The 19,898-nt window shown below is 44.8% G+C and overlaps 1 protein-coding gene and 1 non-coding gene across 2 annotated transcripts in view; both read right to left on the bottom strand.

Moving 5' to 3' along the window:
* Positions 1–9,433: 9,433 nt before the first annotated feature.
* Positions 9,434–19,898, bottom strand: part of Abcc2 (ATP binding cassette subfamily C member 2) — a 58,580-nt gene continuing 48,115 nt past the window's right edge. Inside the window, exons 26-32 of the mRNA XM_036179152.1 lie at positions 19,379–19,505; positions 17,577–17,678; positions 16,894–17,037; positions 15,285–15,443; positions 12,983–13,149; positions 10,448–10,642; positions 9,434–9,844 (exon numbers count right to left, since the gene is read on the bottom strand). Coding sequence (XP_036035045.1) covers positions 9,715–9,844; positions 10,448–10,642; positions 12,983–13,149; positions 15,285–15,443; positions 16,894–17,037; positions 17,577–17,678; positions 19,379–19,505 — 1,024 coding nt within the window. The 3' untranslated portion in view covers positions 9,434–9,714. The remainder of the gene's footprint in view (positions 9,845–10,447; positions 10,643–12,982; positions 13,150–15,284; positions 15,444–16,893; positions 17,038–17,576; positions 17,679–19,378; positions 19,506–19,898) is intronic.
* On the bottom strand, positions 16,305–16,410 carry LOC118576841. Its single transcript, XR_004944046.1, has one exon. It is a non-coding gene; the product is annotated as a U6 spliceosomal RNA (small nuclear RNA).

The raw sequence follows: 19,898 nt of genomic DNA, 5'->3' as shown, positions 1-19,898 counted from the left end.
CAACCCCCAAATAATGACACAGACACATGATTAATCATGGAAGCTTGGCGTTTAGCTCAGGCTTGTCCCACTAGGTCCTGTAACTGACCTGAACCTGTTTGTTCATCCATGCTCTGCCACTTGTCTTTCTCCTTCTTTCTGTCCGTCCAGCGTCCTCTGTGTCTCATTGGCATCTCTCAGTGCCCAGATTCATCTCTAGTTCCTCTCTCTCCCCGGAAGTCCCACCCATTCTCTCCTGCCTAGCTATTGGCCATTCAGCTCTTTATTAAACCAATCAGAAGGTGCCTTAGGCAGAGACACATCTTTACAGTATACAAAAAAGATTATCCTGCCACAGGTGGTTATAATAACCTTGTGAAACAAAGGTAGGTTTGCAAGATGGACCTAACAACTTTTGGAAACAAAAGACCTGGCTGCTGTTTGCTGGAACAGGCAGTACAGAACCATGTGTAATTAAGGTTCCAGGTGGGCACAGCTCAGTCCTTGAGACACAGATTTAATCGTAAACAGGAACGAGTCTAGTTTGTCTTTACTCTAAGATGGTTTTCCCGCCTAAGATGGAGGCAGGTGTTTCACCACTTGCTGACATAACAAATCACCATGATTTCTGTGTCTTAAAACACACCAGAATTTCAAATCAAGGACTCTGTTCTTTGTGGTTCCCAGGGAGGGTGTCCCTTACCTTTTCTGGCTTTGTCCTCAGCTTGGCCCCTCTTCCTCTCACTTCAAAGCAAATGCTGTAGTGTCTCCATGAGTCTCTCAGCATCTTCATATCACCTTCTTTTGGTTCTGAATTCCTGACTCCTTCCAGGCCTCACACGTGCTTGGCAAATGCTCCACTACTGAGCCACACCCCCAGCCACAGACTCTCCTATAAAGATGCTCTGATTTTTACACCGGGCACACCTGAATAACCCAGGATCTACTCTTCCACCTCCAAACTCTTAATTACAATGGTAAAATCCTTTTTTTTTTTTTTGTAATGGAATGTGACATATTGTCAGGTTCAATAGGTTTGATGGCGAACATCTATCATAAGAATATTTTTGAGGCAAATCACCATTTTGATGATGGAAATAAGCCTGAAAACCTTTTCTACAAAGATCTAGAGAGTACATATTTTAGGGAATGAAGGCTACAAACTCTCTTCCGACTTAACTCTGCATTGCAACATGAAAGCAAGCATGGGTAATACAAAAATAGAGGAACAGCTGTGCTCCAAGAAAACAAACAAAAATAAAACTATTTACAAAACAGAAGTAAGCCAAAGCAGGCCCTTGAGTTAGATTCCCACTCCCACTAAGACGAAGGTTCTGGTGACAACTTAGGAAGGAAGAGGAAAGCAGACCAGCTGTAATTGGTTTACAATTAAGAATTACTTTAATCCCAGCACTCCAGAGGCAGAGGCAGGTGGATCTTTGTGAGTTCAAGGCCAGCCTGGTCTACAGAGTGAGTTCCAGGAAAGGTGCAAAGCTACACAGAGAAACCCTGTCTCGAAAAACCAAAACCAAACCAAAACAAAAAAACCACCATGTTAGGGAGATACTGTGGGGATCAGGTCCTAAGGAACTAGACCATAATTTACCTGCAGATGAGCATTAACAAAGGCAGTAGGCAGGCAACAATGTTAGTGCTAAGCTAGGAAAGAACCTGTGGTCAGAGCTAATCCTTTGGAAGACTCAGTAATCCCTTCACCAATCCCAGAGCATGAAAACCAACCAATTCTTGAGTACGAAACTAACCGATCCTTGAGCATGAAATCCAACCAATCTCTGAGCTTGTCCCAAACTTAGGAATGGAGATCCTATCAAACCCCACCCTGAAAAATCTCCACTTTGGAAAGCTTCACCCCTAAGAATCCTATATAAGCGGTGTACCTGATCAGCTTGGGGCTGCCCTTTTCCACCCTGGCAGAAGTAGTCATTCTCCTAGATTCACCCCTCCCAATACATCTCGAGGGAGGTTTGTTGTAATGACAGAGTGGAGCAGAGACACTGTAACAGCCCTCACAGAACTGTAACAGCCCTCACAGAACTGTAACAGCCCTCACAGAACTGTAACAGCCCTCACAGAACTCTAACAGCCCTCACAGAACTGTAACAGCCCTCACAGAACTGCTACATTTCTGCGGGGAAACGCCCTCAGCAGATCTGATCTTTAACAACTTTCACCAGAGCAGAGCAGAGCTGTAACACTGGCTGGGGAAACTTTCCCCTGCTGGAGCAGAATTATTATACTCTGGGGTCGCTGAGTAGAGCTATACCATTTCTCTGGAGCATAGCTGTAACAATTTTGCTGGGGAAACCTTCCTCTGCTGGAGCAGAGTTGTTACGCTTGGATTAGGGAAATCTTTCCCAGATCAAGGACTGTAACATTTTGCTGGGGGAAAAAAAAATCCCACCAGAACAGAGCTGTAACACTTCTGTTGGGATACCTTTCCCTTCAGAAATGTGGGTATTTCTTGGCTTCCAACTGTCAGGTTACCTTTCCCTTCAGAGCTGTAACACTACATTTGGTGCCTGTGCTCCCCCATGTGGTCTGAGCCACACTGGGACCCCATCCCTTATCTCCAGTCCATCTGCAGTGGACTCACCTTCAGGCTCACTGATTGCTCAGCATCCCACCCACCAGCAGAAATTAGGAGAGTTTCCCTTTTGGTCAGGGTAAACATTTCACCATTGAGTGTCTGGCACCCCCTAGTACTCTTGGAAGCAGATGTACCCCTAGCCACAGTCTCTAAGGCTACAGCTGGCCCTCTTCACCTGACCCCATACCCCCCCACCCTTGGAACTTTAATCCGGCTGTTTCTTAGGCTCACCTGGGTTACTGTGCCCTTTCCTGCCCTCTTCTAGTCTTCCCCCTGGAGCTGCCTGTAAGCCCATAAGTTCTTTAGGCCCTTGTGGCTTTGGTGACCTCACTCCTGAGCCTTTCCTGTGGATGAGACCCTCCCCCTAGAGCTCAGTTTTTCTCTTCTCGACTCTATGAGAGCCCTGGTACCAGGGCACCCAGTCTCTCCACTGGCTTAGCCAGGCTGATCCCCTGACTCCCGTTGAGTGTGGTGATGACCCACTGAATGGCTTGGCCTTCATTTGGTCCTCCCTGAGTCCTGGGGATGCCGTGACTACAGGCAGCAGTGACATTTCCCTTTGCCTCTCTCACCCATGGAAATGGTGTCTTCCATACCCTCCATTCCCCCTTGGGATGCCTCTTAGAAAACCTCCAGCCTCTACACCTGGCACTCAACTTGAAGGGCCCTAAACTTGTTTGCTTTTGCAATAAAATTTGGCCTTAATACCACTTAGATAATCAATCCAAAGGGCCACCTAATGGCACCTTAGATCCTAATATTATTGGGGACCTTTACAAATACTGTGAGTGATCAGGGAAATGATAGGGAATGGGGAATCTCTTATTTCTTTTTTTTTCTCCACTTCAAGCCCTGTTTATTTTTGTCTAGTCTACGAGCGCGCGCGCGTGCACACACACACACACACACACACACACGCACGCACGCACACACGCACGCATATGCTCCTGCACACCCCCTGCACACCCCTTCACTGGCTGGCGCATCTCTCAGCTCCCTCCCACAGTGTCCTCTGTCTATCGCTGGGGCTTAAACTCCTCCTACCTGTGAGGCCCAAAGCAGATGATTCTTCTGCTATTTTCAATCACACTAACAAGCTTTCCCCTCATCAGCTTCAACCCACAGTCTCTCTCTTCCTCTCCAGCCTCTCTGGTTTCCCTTCCTCCCTTCTCAGAGACAGGCTGCCCACCCCGTCATGGCTTAGACATCCCTCAACCAGGACCCCGAATTGAATTACAATAGCCCAAGGGGGCATCCTTGCTAGGGATCAATTTGTAACTTGCCTCCTGGCTGGTCTTCACAAGGCCACCCTTAAAGCAGTAAATTATGAAAAGGTCTGTGGTGGTATTGTGTTCCCCAAAATATTGTGCACCCTAATAAACTTATCTGGGGTTAGAGAGCAGAACAGCCACTAGATATAGAGGCCAGAAATAGTGGCACACACACCTTTAATCCTAGCATTCCAGAGGCAGAGATCAGCCTGGATCTCTGAGTTCAAGGCCACACTGGAAACAGCCAAGCATGGTGACTCATGCCTTTAATCCCAGGGAGTGATAGCAGAAAGGTAGATAAGGCATGAGGACCAGGAACTAGGCTGGTTAAGCTTTTAGGCTTTTAGCAGCAGTTCAGCTGAGATCCATTCAGATGAGGATACAGAGGCTTCCAGTCTGAGAAAACAGCATCAGCTGAGGAATTGGTGAGGTGAGGAAGCTGTGGCTTGTTCTGCTTCTCTGATCTAACAGCATTACCCCGATAACTGGCCTCAGGTTTGATTTTATTAATAAGGACTTTTAAGATTCCTGCTACAAAGGTCGAAGAGGTCATCCAGGAAAGATATGAGAACCCATCTTAATTCCTCAACTGACTCACAACACCAAAATCAATTTCTAAAACACCTGTCCCCTATGCTTGCTTTCTCTATGATTAAACCAGAGATTGTTGTTGGTGCTGGCCAGAAACTTATGGAGGCTGTCCTTATTGGTTGTGTAAGAGACATAACACATATTCAGGATGGCACGCTGTTTTTTTTATGAAGAATGGGGAATTTTTATATCCTAATTAAGGCCCCATAGCACCCCAGATGGGAGACAGGAGTCATTGGTAGGTTTTACTATAGCATTTATCACAGCTGCCTATTAGGCATACTCAAAATACAAAGGGTGTACATCCCACTCTCGTATCCCAGGTATGGACACAGTAGAAGAAGTGGTCCAAAGTTCCTTGAGGGCTCTTACATCCCCAATATCACCCCTTTTTGATGATATTGATCACACCTCCCTGTCACACCATCTTGTTTCAAACCTTACCCTCTGTGTATCAGCTATTGAATAACGCCCTGCGTGACCACTTTAGAGATGCTGGCTGTGTGTCCCTCCAGGGCCAAACTCATGACCACTATCTGTGGCCTCACCCATTGTCCTATTAGATCTCACCTCACTGCTTGTTAATTGCACTGAGCCAAAATTCACTACCACCCATTAGCCCTCTCACATCTTTCTTCAGTATCACAGACTGCTTTAATGCCTCAGGAACATACCTTGTGGATACCCTGGGTTCCACAGACTGCAGTAATACCATAACCCTTAGTACTACCACCTGGCCCCTATGTCCAAACACTCACGATGCCTCAATTCTCTGTGGCGCTCAAGTTTATTGCTGCCTACCTGCTAGGTAGTCTGGGACTGTGTTCTGGTGTTCCTTTTTCCTAAATTAGGAGTGGTATCCAGTGAAGAACCCTTGCCAGTTCCCATCACTAGGCTCATAGTGGCACAGCATGACAAACAAGCAATTGGGTCACACCCTCTCTAGCAGCCCTGGGCATAGCTGTAAGCTCAGGATTGCCCCAAGAACCTCGATGCCCCCGTTCAACAGGAAGTAGTTTAATGGTAACACCGCCCCTTCCAACCCCCAACCTTTCCCTTCCAAGCTTGGCTTCTGACTACCAGGATACCTTTCCCTTCAGAGCTGTAACACTTACACCTTCACAATGGAAGAGCTGGCTCCACCCCTCGCCTGAGGCACGTGGTCTCAGCGGCCTGGACTGACCAACTCAGTTACCACCCAGGCACATATCTAGAGCTCTGAGTTAGCCCTCCCTAACATCTACCCCATCTATGACCTGCCTGCTGGAGCACGTGAAGGGCCTGGTCCTCTGGAACCACAGCCACAGGATCTCCATGACTCAGGGCAACAGCAGGATCTGATGAGGATCCAGTACTGATTGTGTACCAGAAGCCAGCACCCTTGAGCCAGACCAACAACTCATTACACAGTGAACATTCACAAATAAAGCTGTTTGGACAAAGGGTCTACTGGGGGACACACTGCAGCTCCCACACTGCAGCTCCCACACTGCAGCTCCCACTGCCACTAAGATGAATGAAGAGGTAATGGAGAGGTGGGAAAGACAGAGGATGGAGTGGATTTCTGTTTGTTTTTTAATTAGTATGTTTTTTTAATTTTCCTTTTGGGGGGATGCTACAAAGGTGAAGGATGGAAACAGGAACTGGGAGGTGAGTGGGGTCAGGTGCATGTGAAATTCCTAGAGAATCAATAAAAACTTATGTTCAAAAAAAGAAAATGAGCAATTCTTACATTTGATTTTTTGAAAAAAATCATATAGTCTTTTTCTTATGTCATTTTCAGAGCAGGCAAGGACAAGACTCTACCTCCCCAGGACACTCCGCAGCGGCTACTGATGGTAGAAACTCACAGGGCTAGGATGCAATACAAAACCAGGATTTGTAAGGCCCAGCCTTAACTGTACAAAGCAAAATAAGGAAGAACAGGTTTGAAAGTGAAGGACAATAGCTTAATAATAGCCTGGGCTTCTTCATCTGGAAACTCAATGATTCCCAGCACACAGAACAATCCCCAAGGACACAGGAAGAGGCCGAAAGATTCCTGGAGATAATGGTGGCATTTTGGAAGGATTTCTAGTCCTTGGTACTTATCTAAAATTGTTCCAGAAATAAATTTGCTGAAATCAAACTTGCAGAGGAATATTAACTGATGACACAATAGAAATGAATATTTAAATAAAATAGTTTTATTTATATTAAATTGCTTTAAAATGCCAGACATTTACTAGATGCTAAATAAATAGAACAGGTTGTTAGTCTAAGTCTCTGGTGATAAGAATGCAAGGCTCAGCTTGGGCTGTTTAGTTTGGGAAGTAAATGGGGACCTTGGTAGGACTCTCCTCCTCCATCTGCAATACATGGCTTGGTTTGGGAAGTTAGCTCTCAGCAGGTGTAAACTGTTCCTCTGGTTTCCAAAGTTCCCCTTGCTTCTCCAAATGCTGTGTGCCTGAAAACTTGTTTAAAGAAGCAAACTAGAGAATTGTTTTTATTTAGAATGTGCTTGAGAAGAAATAAGAAAGTTTTTTAAAATTACAGAACAATAAAGTTCTATTTCTTAAAATTCCAGCAATGAGATTAAAAAAAAAAAAAGATGCAAACTGATTATCTGGTAGTGAAAAAGAAATTGAGCCAAGAAAGAGAGATGATGGAGCTGATGGTTGTAGTGGTACTGGAGTAAGGGAGCATCAGAGTCTGGTTGTGGAGGGGCGGTGCACGGAGCACCAAGGAGCAAATGTGAATAGCAGAGATGCAACTTAGCTCTGACAGAGCACTATACTAACCAACCCTCAAATGCCATTCCTCTGCTGAAAAAAAAAAAAAAGGGATGTATCTCATGCAAGGCACACCAAGTTAACTAGGAATGCTCTTTCTGGGGTACTAAGACAATGGGTACAGTTGACAGAATCTTTGATTCATACTGATTTGCAGCTACAGGAGCTACATTTTGAGTAAGTTGGTAACTTTTCAAAAGTTAGCTTTGAAAGCTAGCTGCTGACTATGAACTTTTATAATGTCCCCAAGCTGTTTGGTAGCTACACAGCTTTGCTGGCCACCATTCATGTACTGGAAACCTGTACAGTGTTAGCTAATCAGAGCTACTTTTAGAGGGTAGGGGGGGAGCTATGATTTGGATAAAAGATGCAATTGGTAACTGCCAGAGCAAAGAAACAGAGGCCACTTAAGCTTTATACCCTTCCTCTGAGAACCTGACTAAAGAGAGAAGTGCTGGATAGATTAAAGTCTTCATAATTACATCCTCAATTGGAAGAATACAATGCTCCTCCAAAGTGACACAAAAAAAGCATCTTGAGGTTGGGACAAAGACAGGCAGACTTCCAAAAAAAGAAAGCTTAAGTCTACTTCTGTTGCTAAAACAGGGTGCCAGCTAAGAGATAAAGCCAAGATAAACCCATACAGACTCCTCTGATAAACTTGAGTCTTGAAACAACTACTCTTGAGCCGGCCACATAGAATCCAGATGCCACCAACAGCAGCAGAAGCCCATGTCCATCTCCACCTTATCATTGAAGCAGGGACTCTCCTTGAGACGTGTAAATTACAAACCAGGGCTTCTATATGACTATGATCTAAAGCTGCCCAAATTGCTTGGTTTGGATTCTTAGTGGAGAATTTAGTCCCAGGAGGTCTGGGGGATATCCCAGGTGGCTGGCAGAAGCCTTCAACATTTTTCTTAGGAAGAATTTGGGTTTAACTCCAACCTCAAAGAATATTCCTAGATCAAATCATAAGGGAGATAAGAAGTTCACAGCAAAAATTCAGAAGACATACAAAAGTAAGACATCAAAAATTAAAAAAAAAAAAAAAGTACACGGGAGTGGAGGAGGTTGGCGAGCTAGCACCATGATCAAAACATTTGCTGTTCTTGCAGAGGACTTAGGTTCAATTCCAGCACCCACATGGTGGTTCACAGCTTTCTGTGACTCCAGGGACTCTGGAGCCCTCTTCTAACTTCTGATGCACATGGTCCACATACATGCATTCAGGCAAAACATTCATATGATACAATAAAATAAATAAATCTTTTAAAAATGAGAAATCAATAAGTAAAAATAAACATTAAAAACAATAGATGAGAAAGAATCCAGATATTAAAATAATGAGATACAACATTTTAAAAGCTATATAATAAATCTGAATGCCCCTCCAAGAAACACAGAGATATTGCCCCTCCACAGAGGCCAGGGACATACACAGTGACCCCAAAATGAAGTCTTAGCTGTACTCACTGTTTAAACTGGAACTGCTCAGGATGACCATGTAAACATTGCACAACCCCCATTTCCAAACTAGGCTTTAGAGAAACACACACAGTATCCCAGGATGTTCATAGCACTAATGTTAATAATAGAAAAGGAGAAACCCTGGACATAAGCCTAACACTCACCAATACGTAAGTAGATTAAGTATGATCTAGTCACACAATGCTCTCCTGCTGAGGAGCAGTGAAAGTGAAGGCACCGCGCATGTGCATCAATGCAGACAAACTGCAAATGTATTGTTGAACAAAGGGATAGCCACAGGATACATGCAGTATGAGTCCATTTACATCGGAACAGACAGCATACATTTCTTAAACATACACAGGTGGTAAAAGTTAAAACAACAGGCAAACAAATTATGAAATTTAGGATAACAGTTATTTCTGGGAATGGGGGGGTAGAAGAAATTCTAACCAAGGCAGAGCAATGCGGGTTCTTCTTTTTAAGATGTGTGTGCACGTGTTTGTTTATGTAGGAAATGTGTGCGTTGAGGCCAGAGTTCAACCTCAAGTGTTGTTCCTTTGGCGCCATCCACCTGGTTTTTTTGAGACAGGGTCTCTTCCTGACCTGGAATTTTCTAAGCAGGCGATGCTGGCTGGCCACTGAGCCCCAGGATCTGCCTATCTCTGGCTCTCCAGCACTAGCATTATAACCATGTGCCACCATGTCCACTTTAAAAAAAAATGAATCTGGGGCTCAAAGTCTGGTCCTCATGCTTTCAAGGCAACACTCTGAGCCATCTCCCCAGCTCAGCTGAGGATTTTCTAAAGTACCTGATAATATTATTTAAGTATCCATTTATGATACTCTTTTAAATGTATATTTTTACATGGGAGGCTGAGACCAGAGATTTCTTAAGCCTAAGAGTTTGAGGCCAACCTGAGCAACTGCAACAAAATGTGTATCTTTGCACCCATGACATAGTCACAAAAACCACAAGTAAATAAGGAGGCTCCTCATAGTTCTCCAGCTGTGGAACCAGCTGCTACAGCTCTGTGTTGTTCACATTCTCAATGCCAGCTTCCTTGGCCATAGAATAAAAGGGACCAGTTTTGGACAGCAGTTCTTCAGGACTGCCATACTCCACAATCTTCCCATTGTCTAGGACCATTATCCTGGAACAGAAGAAAGACAAGCTTTAGAGGGTGGTGTCTCAAAGCTCACCATCTGTAAGAACAGGACTGAGTTGTAGTCAACTTCAGCAGTGAGCATGGGCAGAGATTCCATCTGTGTCTAACCCTGGATGGAAGGGGCTGATGGAGTAGAACACGTGTGTGTGTGTGTGTGTGTGTGTGTGTGTGTGTGTGTGTGTGTGTGTGTGTGTGTGTTACAAAGTACGTGCTGTTGAAGGTGCTTGGGTTAAAGGGGGCTCCTTCCTCTCCACACACATGCAATGTGCCCACATCTGCCTCATGTGATCTTCGCATACTCAGTCAATAGAGTTCACTATTTTATCCTTACCCCGTTTGCTTTTATTAGCTCGACGTACAGTTTTGGCTGAATGTATTAAAACTGCAAGGCCTCAGGACTCCAGATGACACTGTTAAGCCCCCTGCTGTGAAGTGCCTCTGGGCTTCCAGCTGTCATTGTAACTGTTGCCCTGGACTAGGCTCTGTCCCCACACACTTGTCACTGTCCATGATGGTGTGCAGCCTGTGGGCAATGGTGATGTTCACACACACACACACACACACACACACACACACACACACACTCACTTGTCACTGTCCATGATGGTGTGCAGCCTGTGGGCAATGGTGATGACCGTGCAGTCAGAGAACTCATTCCGGATGGTCGTCTGAATAAGGTTGTCTGTCCCTAAATCCACCGCAGCTGTGGCCTCATCCAGGACCAGGATTTTGGATTTTCGCAGCACAGCCCTGCCCAGGCATAGGAGCTGCCTCTGCCCTATGCTGCAGCCAACAGAAGAAGTCACATATAAGTCTGAAAAACTAGGGGAAAACCTGTGGCTAGGGCTCAGTTTTGTGACCCAGATCAGGTTTTCCAAGCCTACCATTGGTCACTGTTAAAGCCAATGTTTTTCAAACTTCCTCAGAAAACTTATCAGAAAATCTTGATGAAAAGTTTGTTTCTGGGTCTCCCTTAACATGGACTGGGGAAGGGCCTAGAGTTGTACATTTTTAATAAGCACTCCAGATAATGTTTATGCTGAAGCAAATTTTAAAAGCATTGGCCCCAAAGCAGTGCTTTGTACTTGGCCATAGAGACAGCGACAATTGCAAGCCAACATGAACGCCCCCAAGTTTACGACAGCGGTGTGTGACCTGATGCTGTTGATACAGGGTGGCACTGCCGAAGGATGCTCCAATGGCGTTCATTTGTGGCCTTAGCACATGCATTCATTATTTTAATGTGGAATTCTAGTTTCAAGGCTAATTATTTGTTCAAGGCTTTCTGCCTTGATTAGAGACAAAGCCATCTAATGAGCCTGGTGTCTTGGTGTGAGATGCAATGTATGTGGAATTCAAATATACTTGTAAAATGCAAATAGCTTTAATTTGGTAAAAGCCGATAATGAAAGCTGGACCTCTTACTTACATAAAGGAGCTTTGGGAAATGATGTGAAGGAAAAATTTGGGAATCTGCTAATTACTCTTCCCTGCTGTGGTCATTAGGGATTGTATTAAACAGGGGGGTAGCTAGACTAATGTTCTGTAATTCTCTGTAAGAAAATTTCTGCAGGAGATGAGAAGTCACCCAAGATGAACTTCCAGTATTTGTAATGTAAGATCGGGCACACTGCAGAATTGTTAACTTAGCTGGCGGCGGCTTCTGCCTAGGTCAGCTCTGCTTCACAGTAACAATCCTCGCTGCTCCCTTGTGCTCCTCTGCCAAGTGTCAGCCACCACAGGTAGTTAAGCAGTTTTGTTCCCTCCTAATCTATGTACGTTCAATCCCCTAGACCTGTCTCAAACACAGGTCTGCATCAAAGCACTGGTAACACCAGTGAAGTCAGCACAGATAAGAGAAGGGACGTCACCATCACATCCCGCCATAATGTTTCACGTGGCCCTCTGCAATGTGAGCAGCACTGCCATTTGCTCCCCTGTTGTTTCCTGTGCTCAAGGCACAGGGCTGTGTCTGTGTTGTTTGCCTCTGTGTCCCGTGCTTGGCACACAGTAGGTGTTAATATGTATGTATTGACTGCATATTTGAATGGTCTTTTACATCAGGCTAAACAGCAAGTTAGGCCTTGCTGGCTCCTGTGTCTGTTGCCAAGGGAAAGCAAGGTGAATGACATTCACTACCAAACCATCTAAGTGCCCCCGTGGGTGAAGTCATCTTAGTCCTGGGTTCAGTTGGTCTGGGGGACAGTCTGGACACCACGGCTTAAGTTCCCTGGGTGAGTTCCTCAGTCTAGTTAGAAACTGGGGCTCTAAGCAGGGTTCTCAAGTTGCAGCATGCACACAAGCCACCTGGGAATCTTGCTAAAACGTAGGTTCAGATTAGTAGGCATAGTGTCTGGAGTTCTGTGTTCATATGAAGCTCCTAGGTTCATCCAGAGCATCCAGCCCATTGTTTGAGCTACTGAGTTTCCCTTCCTATGTTTAACTACTACTGGTCTGTGTCCTGCCTTCCACTCCCGAGGAACCTGGGTCAAAGCAAGAACCGTCCATGAGCAGCATGGACTAACATTTAGGATGTGAAGGGAAACCCCAAACTCTCATAGGGAGAATGCCAGAACCCACATTAATGGACCAGAAGTGAAGTGTCAGGATATTAAAAATATATTTTAAGATAAGAAGTATAAACTCAGAGTGATTGTATCAATTCCAGGTGTTTCCACAATGCTCAAGGGCTTTTCCAGCGGTAAATCTCATCTATGCACCCTTTATATTAGTGGTTCTCAAACTGGGATGCCTTTCATAGCTGTAGGGATCTTCATGGCCTGTGTCCAGTCTGTGCTTCATAACAGATAGACCAGACTCTGGCTGGACCAGGGAGCTGGCTATTGCTGCTGAGACTGTGAGACTCTACGTTTGATGATTCTCCACAATAGTGGCACTCATAAGCTCATGTGATATAATGCCACATGAAGGGCACATTTAATAACAAAGGCTTTCAAGTGTTTCTAAGCACTTTACAGCTGTTTTTTATCATAGTTTTACACATTAGGAATTAGACCTATAGTAAATCCCATAATGCCAGACCATAGTTAATATAGGAACACGAAGAACAGTTCCCTTACATCCTCTCACTGCCTGTGGAAGAAGTAGGTTACAAGACATTACCTCAGATTGTCACCACCCTCTGCCACTTCATGGTACAACCCAAGTTGTAGGCCTTCTACAAAGGATTTGAGATGAGCCAATTCCAGGGCTTTCCAAATCTCCTCATCTGAGTATTTGTTGAAAGGGTCTAGATTCATCCTTAGACTCCCAGAGAACAGGATGGGGTCCTGCAAGTCAAAGAATGGGGAGCTGTCAGTGCTGACATCAGCAAAGGACTCAGTCATCCTTTGTGGCCAGAAGTGCCCTGAGATGAACTCTAGGCAGGAGGCCGGTTCACGATTGAACTCCTCCAAAGCCCTGGAATATCTACACCTAGGGAGCTAAGCACAGGGCAACAGGAGTCCTTGGTTTGCACCTGCTCTGGTCCCTTCTGGGACCTTCCTGTAGACATCCAGATTTGCTGCCGAATCTCTTTAGGAGATGAAGAGAATATCCCTTCCTGAAACAAAAACTCTTGGTTTACAGATAGACTAAGGAGATAGAAGAAATGGTGTAGTTGTCCAAGAAGACCTTACATTTTGAAGAGGACAAAAAAGAGAATGTACCAAACCAAGGAAACATGGGGGCCAAAGAGATGTCTCATGCTCATGCTTGAGGACTTAGGTTTATATCCCCAGCATCCAACAGAAAGTTGAGTGTGGGGGCTGGAGAGATGGCTCAGCCGTTAAGAGCATTGGCTGTGCTGGGCAGCAGTGGTGCACACCTTTAATCCCTGCACTCGGAGGCAGAGCCAGGCAGATCTCTGCTAGCCTGGTCTACAGAGCAGGATCCAGGACAGGAAAAACTACACAGAGAAACTAAAAAACAAAAAACAAAAAACAAAACCAAAAACCAAAAACAGAGCATTGGCTGCTCTTGCTCTTCCAGAGGTCCTGAGTTCAAATCCCAGCAACCACATGGTGACTCACAACCATCTTTAATGGGATCTGATGCCCTCTTCTTCTGGCCTGAAGTCGATAGAGCACTCATATACATTAAGTAAATCTTAAAAAAAAAAAAAGAAAAAAAAAAGCTGAATGTGGCCTCCTGAGCCTATGTGCTGGAGGGAGAGAGGAGCAGAGAGGAGTTACTGACCACTGGCCTAGCCAAAAACACTCATCTCCAGAGACTGTAGAGGTGGCTCTGTGGTTAAGGCACTTGCTGCCCTTGCAGAAGACCTGTGTATGCAGTTCCCAGTGCCCACACAGCAGCTCACAACTGCCCTTAACTGTCCAGAGGATCTGGCACCCTCTTCTGGCCTCTGTGAGCAGCACACTTACATACACGCAGGCAAAATACTCATAACACATAAAATAAAAACAAAGATAACAAGCAAAAACTCCAAAACACTCAGGTTCCAAGGAAGACGCTGTCTCAATGCAGTGAGAGAGAGAGAGACCAAAATGGGCATGTGACTGAAGGGGGCATCTGATGACACACATCGGTCAACATCAGCCAAACAAATCCTCCACAGACTTTCGGCCACAGTGCAGAGAGGAGCAATGGTTCTACACCTCCTGAGAGTGGAGAGGCTTCCAAGGCAATCCTTACTTTGGTAGGGTCCATAGAGCAAGCCAAAGGGAGGTCTTTCTTGCTGATACAATAAATGTTCCGCTTGCTGGCAGAAACCTGCAGCAAATTCCCTCCTCTATCTTTTAGTCACATCAAATGGGGAATATAAAGCTTAATGGCTTCAAGCTTCAGCAGCAAAATTGCTACTACTAATTACCAAGGTCTCAGCAAACCATGATGGGCTCCGGAAGCGCCAAATAATCATCTGCTCTATTTGACTGCTGTTGCGTTGCTGCCACCTACTGGTCAGTTCCAGCAGCCGCCACACGGTACGCACAAAATCCAGAGCTCTTCTAAAAGCAGAGTCCTAGGGAACCAGTCTGGAATCCTGGTGCAAAGGTGGGTCCTGATAGTCAACTTGACAGGGTCTGGAACCATCTAGGAGACAGACCCCTGGGCATGTTTGGAAGGGAGTATCTAGACAGGGTAAACTGAGACGAGAAGACACCTTAAACACCAGCCGCACTAATCCACGAGGTGTGGTCTTAAACAGGAGAAAGGAAAAGCATAGTGGAGCGCCCGCACTCGTCTCTACCTGGTGAGTGTAGACGCCGCCGCCTACCAGGGTCCACTCACGCTGCCATCCTTCCCACCACGATGGACCACGCCCCTTCTCAAACCGAGCCCAAATCACCCTTCCTCCTGTAAGTTGCTTTTTGTCAGGGACAATGACGAGAAAAGTGACTCATATGACTGCGGGGCTGTGCCGGTTGTTCATTTGTGTCACTGTCTCTCTACTGTGTGTGCTAACCTGGGGGATGATGGTCAGTTTTCCTCGAAGGTCGTGCAGTCCAATAGAAGCAATATCCACTCCATCAATGATGATCTGGCCCCCTGCAGACTCTAAGATTCTGAAGAGGCAGTTTGTGAGGGACGACTTCCCAGCTCCCGTCCTGCCCACCACACCAATCTGTGAATAGAGTTCATTTACATCGAGTTCACGTGCAACTCTTGGAGGAAAAAAAAAATTAGCCTGTATAGTCACAATGTGATAGTCACAGGTGATTTTAAACAAACAAACAGACTACAGACAAAACACCTTATATCAAACATTTTAGTTTGGTTGAGAGAAAAAAACTTCCCAGATTTCAGAAAATAATGGCTCTCCCACTCCCTCCTCAGTGGCTGTGGGCTGAAAACAGTGATTGGTAGAAATGGATGAGACCTCTCAGCTGTTGTTACAATTAATCTTGACAATTACACATTTATTCCTTTTTAAAATTTTTTAGTTTAAAAAGTAGAGGGAAAGGGACCTTTGGGGTGACTCAGTAGGTAAAGACATTTGCTGCTAAGTCAGATGACCTGAGTTCAATCCCTGGACCCACATGATGCAGCAAGTACGTTATCCTCTGCTCTTTACATATGGGCATGGGTATGCACACTCATCACATACATAAATAAAACTGTACTGATTTACCTTTTTATTACTTCTTTTACTTTTTAAAATATAATATAATTACATCATTTCTCCTTTCCTTTCTTCCCTCCAAACCTTCCCATATACCATTCCTTGCTCTTTCTCAAATCCATTACCTTTTTCATTATCACATGCATATATGTATATACGCATATGAATACACACACACACACACACACACACACACACACACACACACACATGTTCCTAAATACAACCTGCTCTGTCTGTATAATGTTACTCGCATGTGTGTGTTTTCAGAGCTGACCATTGGTATTGGATAACCCTTTGGTGTGCTCTTCCCTGGGGAGACCACTTCTCCCATTCTCAGTGTCCCTTAGCGGCCTGCAGTTGAAAAGCATGGAATGCATCACAGGTTTTTGTGCCCCCTTGCTCAGGGGCCATGCTAATCTTCCCTATGCTGCTCTAAGTTCAGTGTATGTGCTGCTGAAGGGAGAACTTGGTTGGTTTGTTTTGTTTTTTCAGTAGAAGGAAGGAAAAGCTTGTCACCAGATGAGAAACCTGCTCCTCCACCTCCTTGCCTAGGTTGGTTGATTGGCGGATTGATTTGCCTACCTCAGACCCCAACCTTGGAGGACAAGAGCTCTGTAGGAGGACGATCCACTTCACAGACCAGAAGAAACACAAGGTCATTTCCTTCTTAGGGACACTGTTATTCTCAACAGTTCTCCTCAGAGCCTGACACTCCCCCATTTCTTTCCTGAGTTCTTCACACACATTATCTCCTCACAGGGTAGGCTAGCAGGGAGGCAGGATCCAGCCCTCTGGCTGTATTCCTTACATGTTCCCAGACTACAGTAAGTATGCTAATCCTCTCCCTGCACCCAAATGATGGAGACTTTGCATCCTCCTTCCGTGCCAGACATTCTCTGGTTACAAGACTTCACAGGCAGAACTGTCTCCAGAACTCTTTATCACCTACCTTCTCTGTGCTCTTGATGTGGCAGGTGATCCCTCTCAGGACCAGATCCAGCTCAGGCCGGTATCGGACTTGATAGTTGTTAAACTGGATCTCACCTTTGCTGGGCCAGTCGGCTGGAGGCCTCTTATCTGTCACCCAGGGTGCCTAGCAAGGCAAAAGGATGAGGAGTGATGGGCGCCGTAGCAAACACTCCCATGACCGCAGGGTAGCAGGCCCTTGACTGAGTGAGCTGGGCTTTGCTCTTCCAGAGGGTTTCTAACTTGATTCAATAAAGAAATGCTATCCTACAAGGTGGCTCTATGGATTTCCAGAATGACACCACCATTTATTAAAACATTTCCTAGTCTTAAGTTTGAGGAAATTAAGTCCTTTGAGTTAGAGCAAAGGAGGCTTAGACATGATGGGGCTGGAGAGATGGCTCAGAGGTTAAGAGCACTGGCTGCTCTTCCAGAGGTCCTGAGTTCAATTCCCAGCACCCACATGATGGCTCACAACCATCTGTAATGAGATCTGGCGCCCTCTTCTGGCATGCAGGTGTACATGCAGACAGAACACTGTATACATAATCTTTAAAAAAAAAAAAAAAAAGGAACATGAGTAACCTACTCAAGATAGTTTTAACAGCGAAGATGTCCTCTCAAAAGGGTTTCATGGACCTCCTCATGAGATTCACCAATTCTCACCTCGTTTTCCACATGCATGTATTCATTTATTCGCTCAACAGCCACAATGTTGGTCTCTGCTTCTGATGTCATCCTTACCAGCCAGTTCAGGGTTTGTGTGATCTAGAGAAGAAAAAAAAATTATAACACATACACACACACACACACACACACACCAAAACAAAAACAATAAAAAACCCCAAAAACCTCAGGCTCAGAAACTAGCTCAATTAATTAGTTGTAGCACAAGGTTAACAGAGAGGTTACATTCTATTTAGGACTGGTGGTATAAAAAGATAATTCTTATTTAATCCTTATTTTCTTAGCCAAGAAATAAGACCAGTACACTGGTTGAATGGGAAACAATTGGATGCTAAAGTGTGTGGTGCTGCCATGAAAGGGAGTACATACTTTGAATAGTTCTGGGCAAAGCTCCTGTTGGAGAGGCTGGCTCTGGTGAAGAGGTGCCAGAGCTCAGGTCTCCTGCCTGCACACCTAACGTTGTTTGTGCAGTTGTTGTGTGTGGCACTCTACAAATGGCGGATACCCTGAGAAAAGACTCAGGGCATTAACAGACTTTCAAAAAGGCTGCCTTCCCCTTCCCTCCCTGTCCTCACTCACTCTTAGCCATCAAGGTGGGAGAGCCATATGGGCCCTTATCCTCCTTTACACAAACAAACTCTGGATGTCCCTGCTACCACTCACATGTATCCAACCACTAATAAAAGATTTGTCACGGTGTAGGTGAATACAGTTTAAGGATTACTCAGGTTGGAGCTTCCTTCAGGAAAGGAATCAGGAGTTTGCGCATCTGCACAGGAGTTTTGTGGAGTCAATGGTGGTCGGAGAGAGGAAGGCACACAATACAGGATAGGACTGTGGTGTCTAAGAGTAACAACTTTGTATGGGTTGAACCACATGTAACTGCTGATACTTGACTATTTAATTTTAGTTCACTCTAGTGGTGTCCTGACTCTGTCCTGACTATCCTGGAAGATAACGGGAAATGGCACCAAGAACCAAGTGACTCTGGAGAACAACACTCTTTTGGGGTGTCCTATCTAACGAAGACAGCGCTGTATAAAGCACACGACGGCCATGCAAACCTCTGGAACAGTGGTCGGAAAAGCTGCATAGTGGGGTGACCAAATATCCTGAACAGCTACTGTGGTGCTAGCACTGCCTAGGATGCTGGGAAACAATGACATCAGCATGTACCCCCCAGTGGTGCTGGGGTGAGATTCGTTGTATGTTTCTGTCACATTCCTTATTATCATTTGTTTTACTTGTTCTGTGATGTAAAAAAAGAAAACTCAGAAGGTATTGGTCCAAAGGATTTTCTGACTACCCCTATATTCTGGAGAAGAAATATATAATCTCTGTTGACTAGAACCAATGAAGAAGGCACAATATAAGAAACCATTATATAGAAACATATAAAAATTGTCTTTTTAAGTCATAAGAACAGTAAGAGTTATGCCCATTTTGTCAGATGGCACTAGTGCCTACTTAAATGAGGTAAGGACTGTATTTGCATGTAAAGATGTGGAGCCAGGGTTTGAACTCAGTCTTCCTAGTCCTTTTGGATTGGACATGGGCTCCTCAGTACACTTCAGACTCAGTTTAAAATTAATTGAGTTGCTGGGCAGTGGTGGCTCACACTTTTAGTCCCAGCATCAGAGGCAGAGGCAGGTGGATCTCTCAGTTCGAGGCCAGCCAGGTCTACCAAATGAATTCCAAGTCAGCCAGGGCTACACAGAGAAACTCCATCTTAAAACAAAACAACAAAAGATTAATTGACTTAGCCAAGTCTTCAGACTTACATTGAGGGCATTGGACAGAACAAAGCCTACAGTGTCCCCAGTTAAGGAATTTTTATAAATAACCAGAAGCAAGGCTGAACAGAAGACAATCAAGTTTCCAACCAGCTCCAGACGAATTGCAAGCCACCTGCAGGGCGACAGGACCAGAAAGAGAGGTGGCATTAGTCTCTACTCCCTCATCTGAACAAGGAACGTGGGAGCCCGTAAAACACTCTTAGAGGGCTTGAGCTGGAACACTGTGCACTTAGGAGCTACCTCTCAATTTGATTTAGAAATACTTAAATTCTTAATAACTCATTAAATTGATTTTTTGAGGGAAATGAGCATTTTAAAGGTTCTAGAAGAGTTTTCTAAACTAAAGGAATCCTACAATGCAATATTCCCCAAAGTCTCAAGTTATAAAAATTATATAGGGAAAGTGCTGAAAATATAATATATAATTAATCTAAAACATTCTTAGGCATTTTGGAGGAGATTTTGATACAAGGACCACATACAAGTTAAGTGTTTATATTTCTTT

Source organism: Onychomys torridus, chromosome 1 (genome assembly GCF_903995425.1).
Source record: "Onychomys torridus chromosome 1, mOncTor1.1, whole genome shotgun sequence".
NCBI classification, from domain to species: domain Eukaryota; kingdom Metazoa; phylum Chordata; class Mammalia; order Rodentia; family Cricetidae; genus Onychomys; species Onychomys torridus.
The sequence above is the reverse complement of the archived record's forward strand: the minus strand, read 5'-3'. Positions and strand labels throughout refer to the sequence as shown.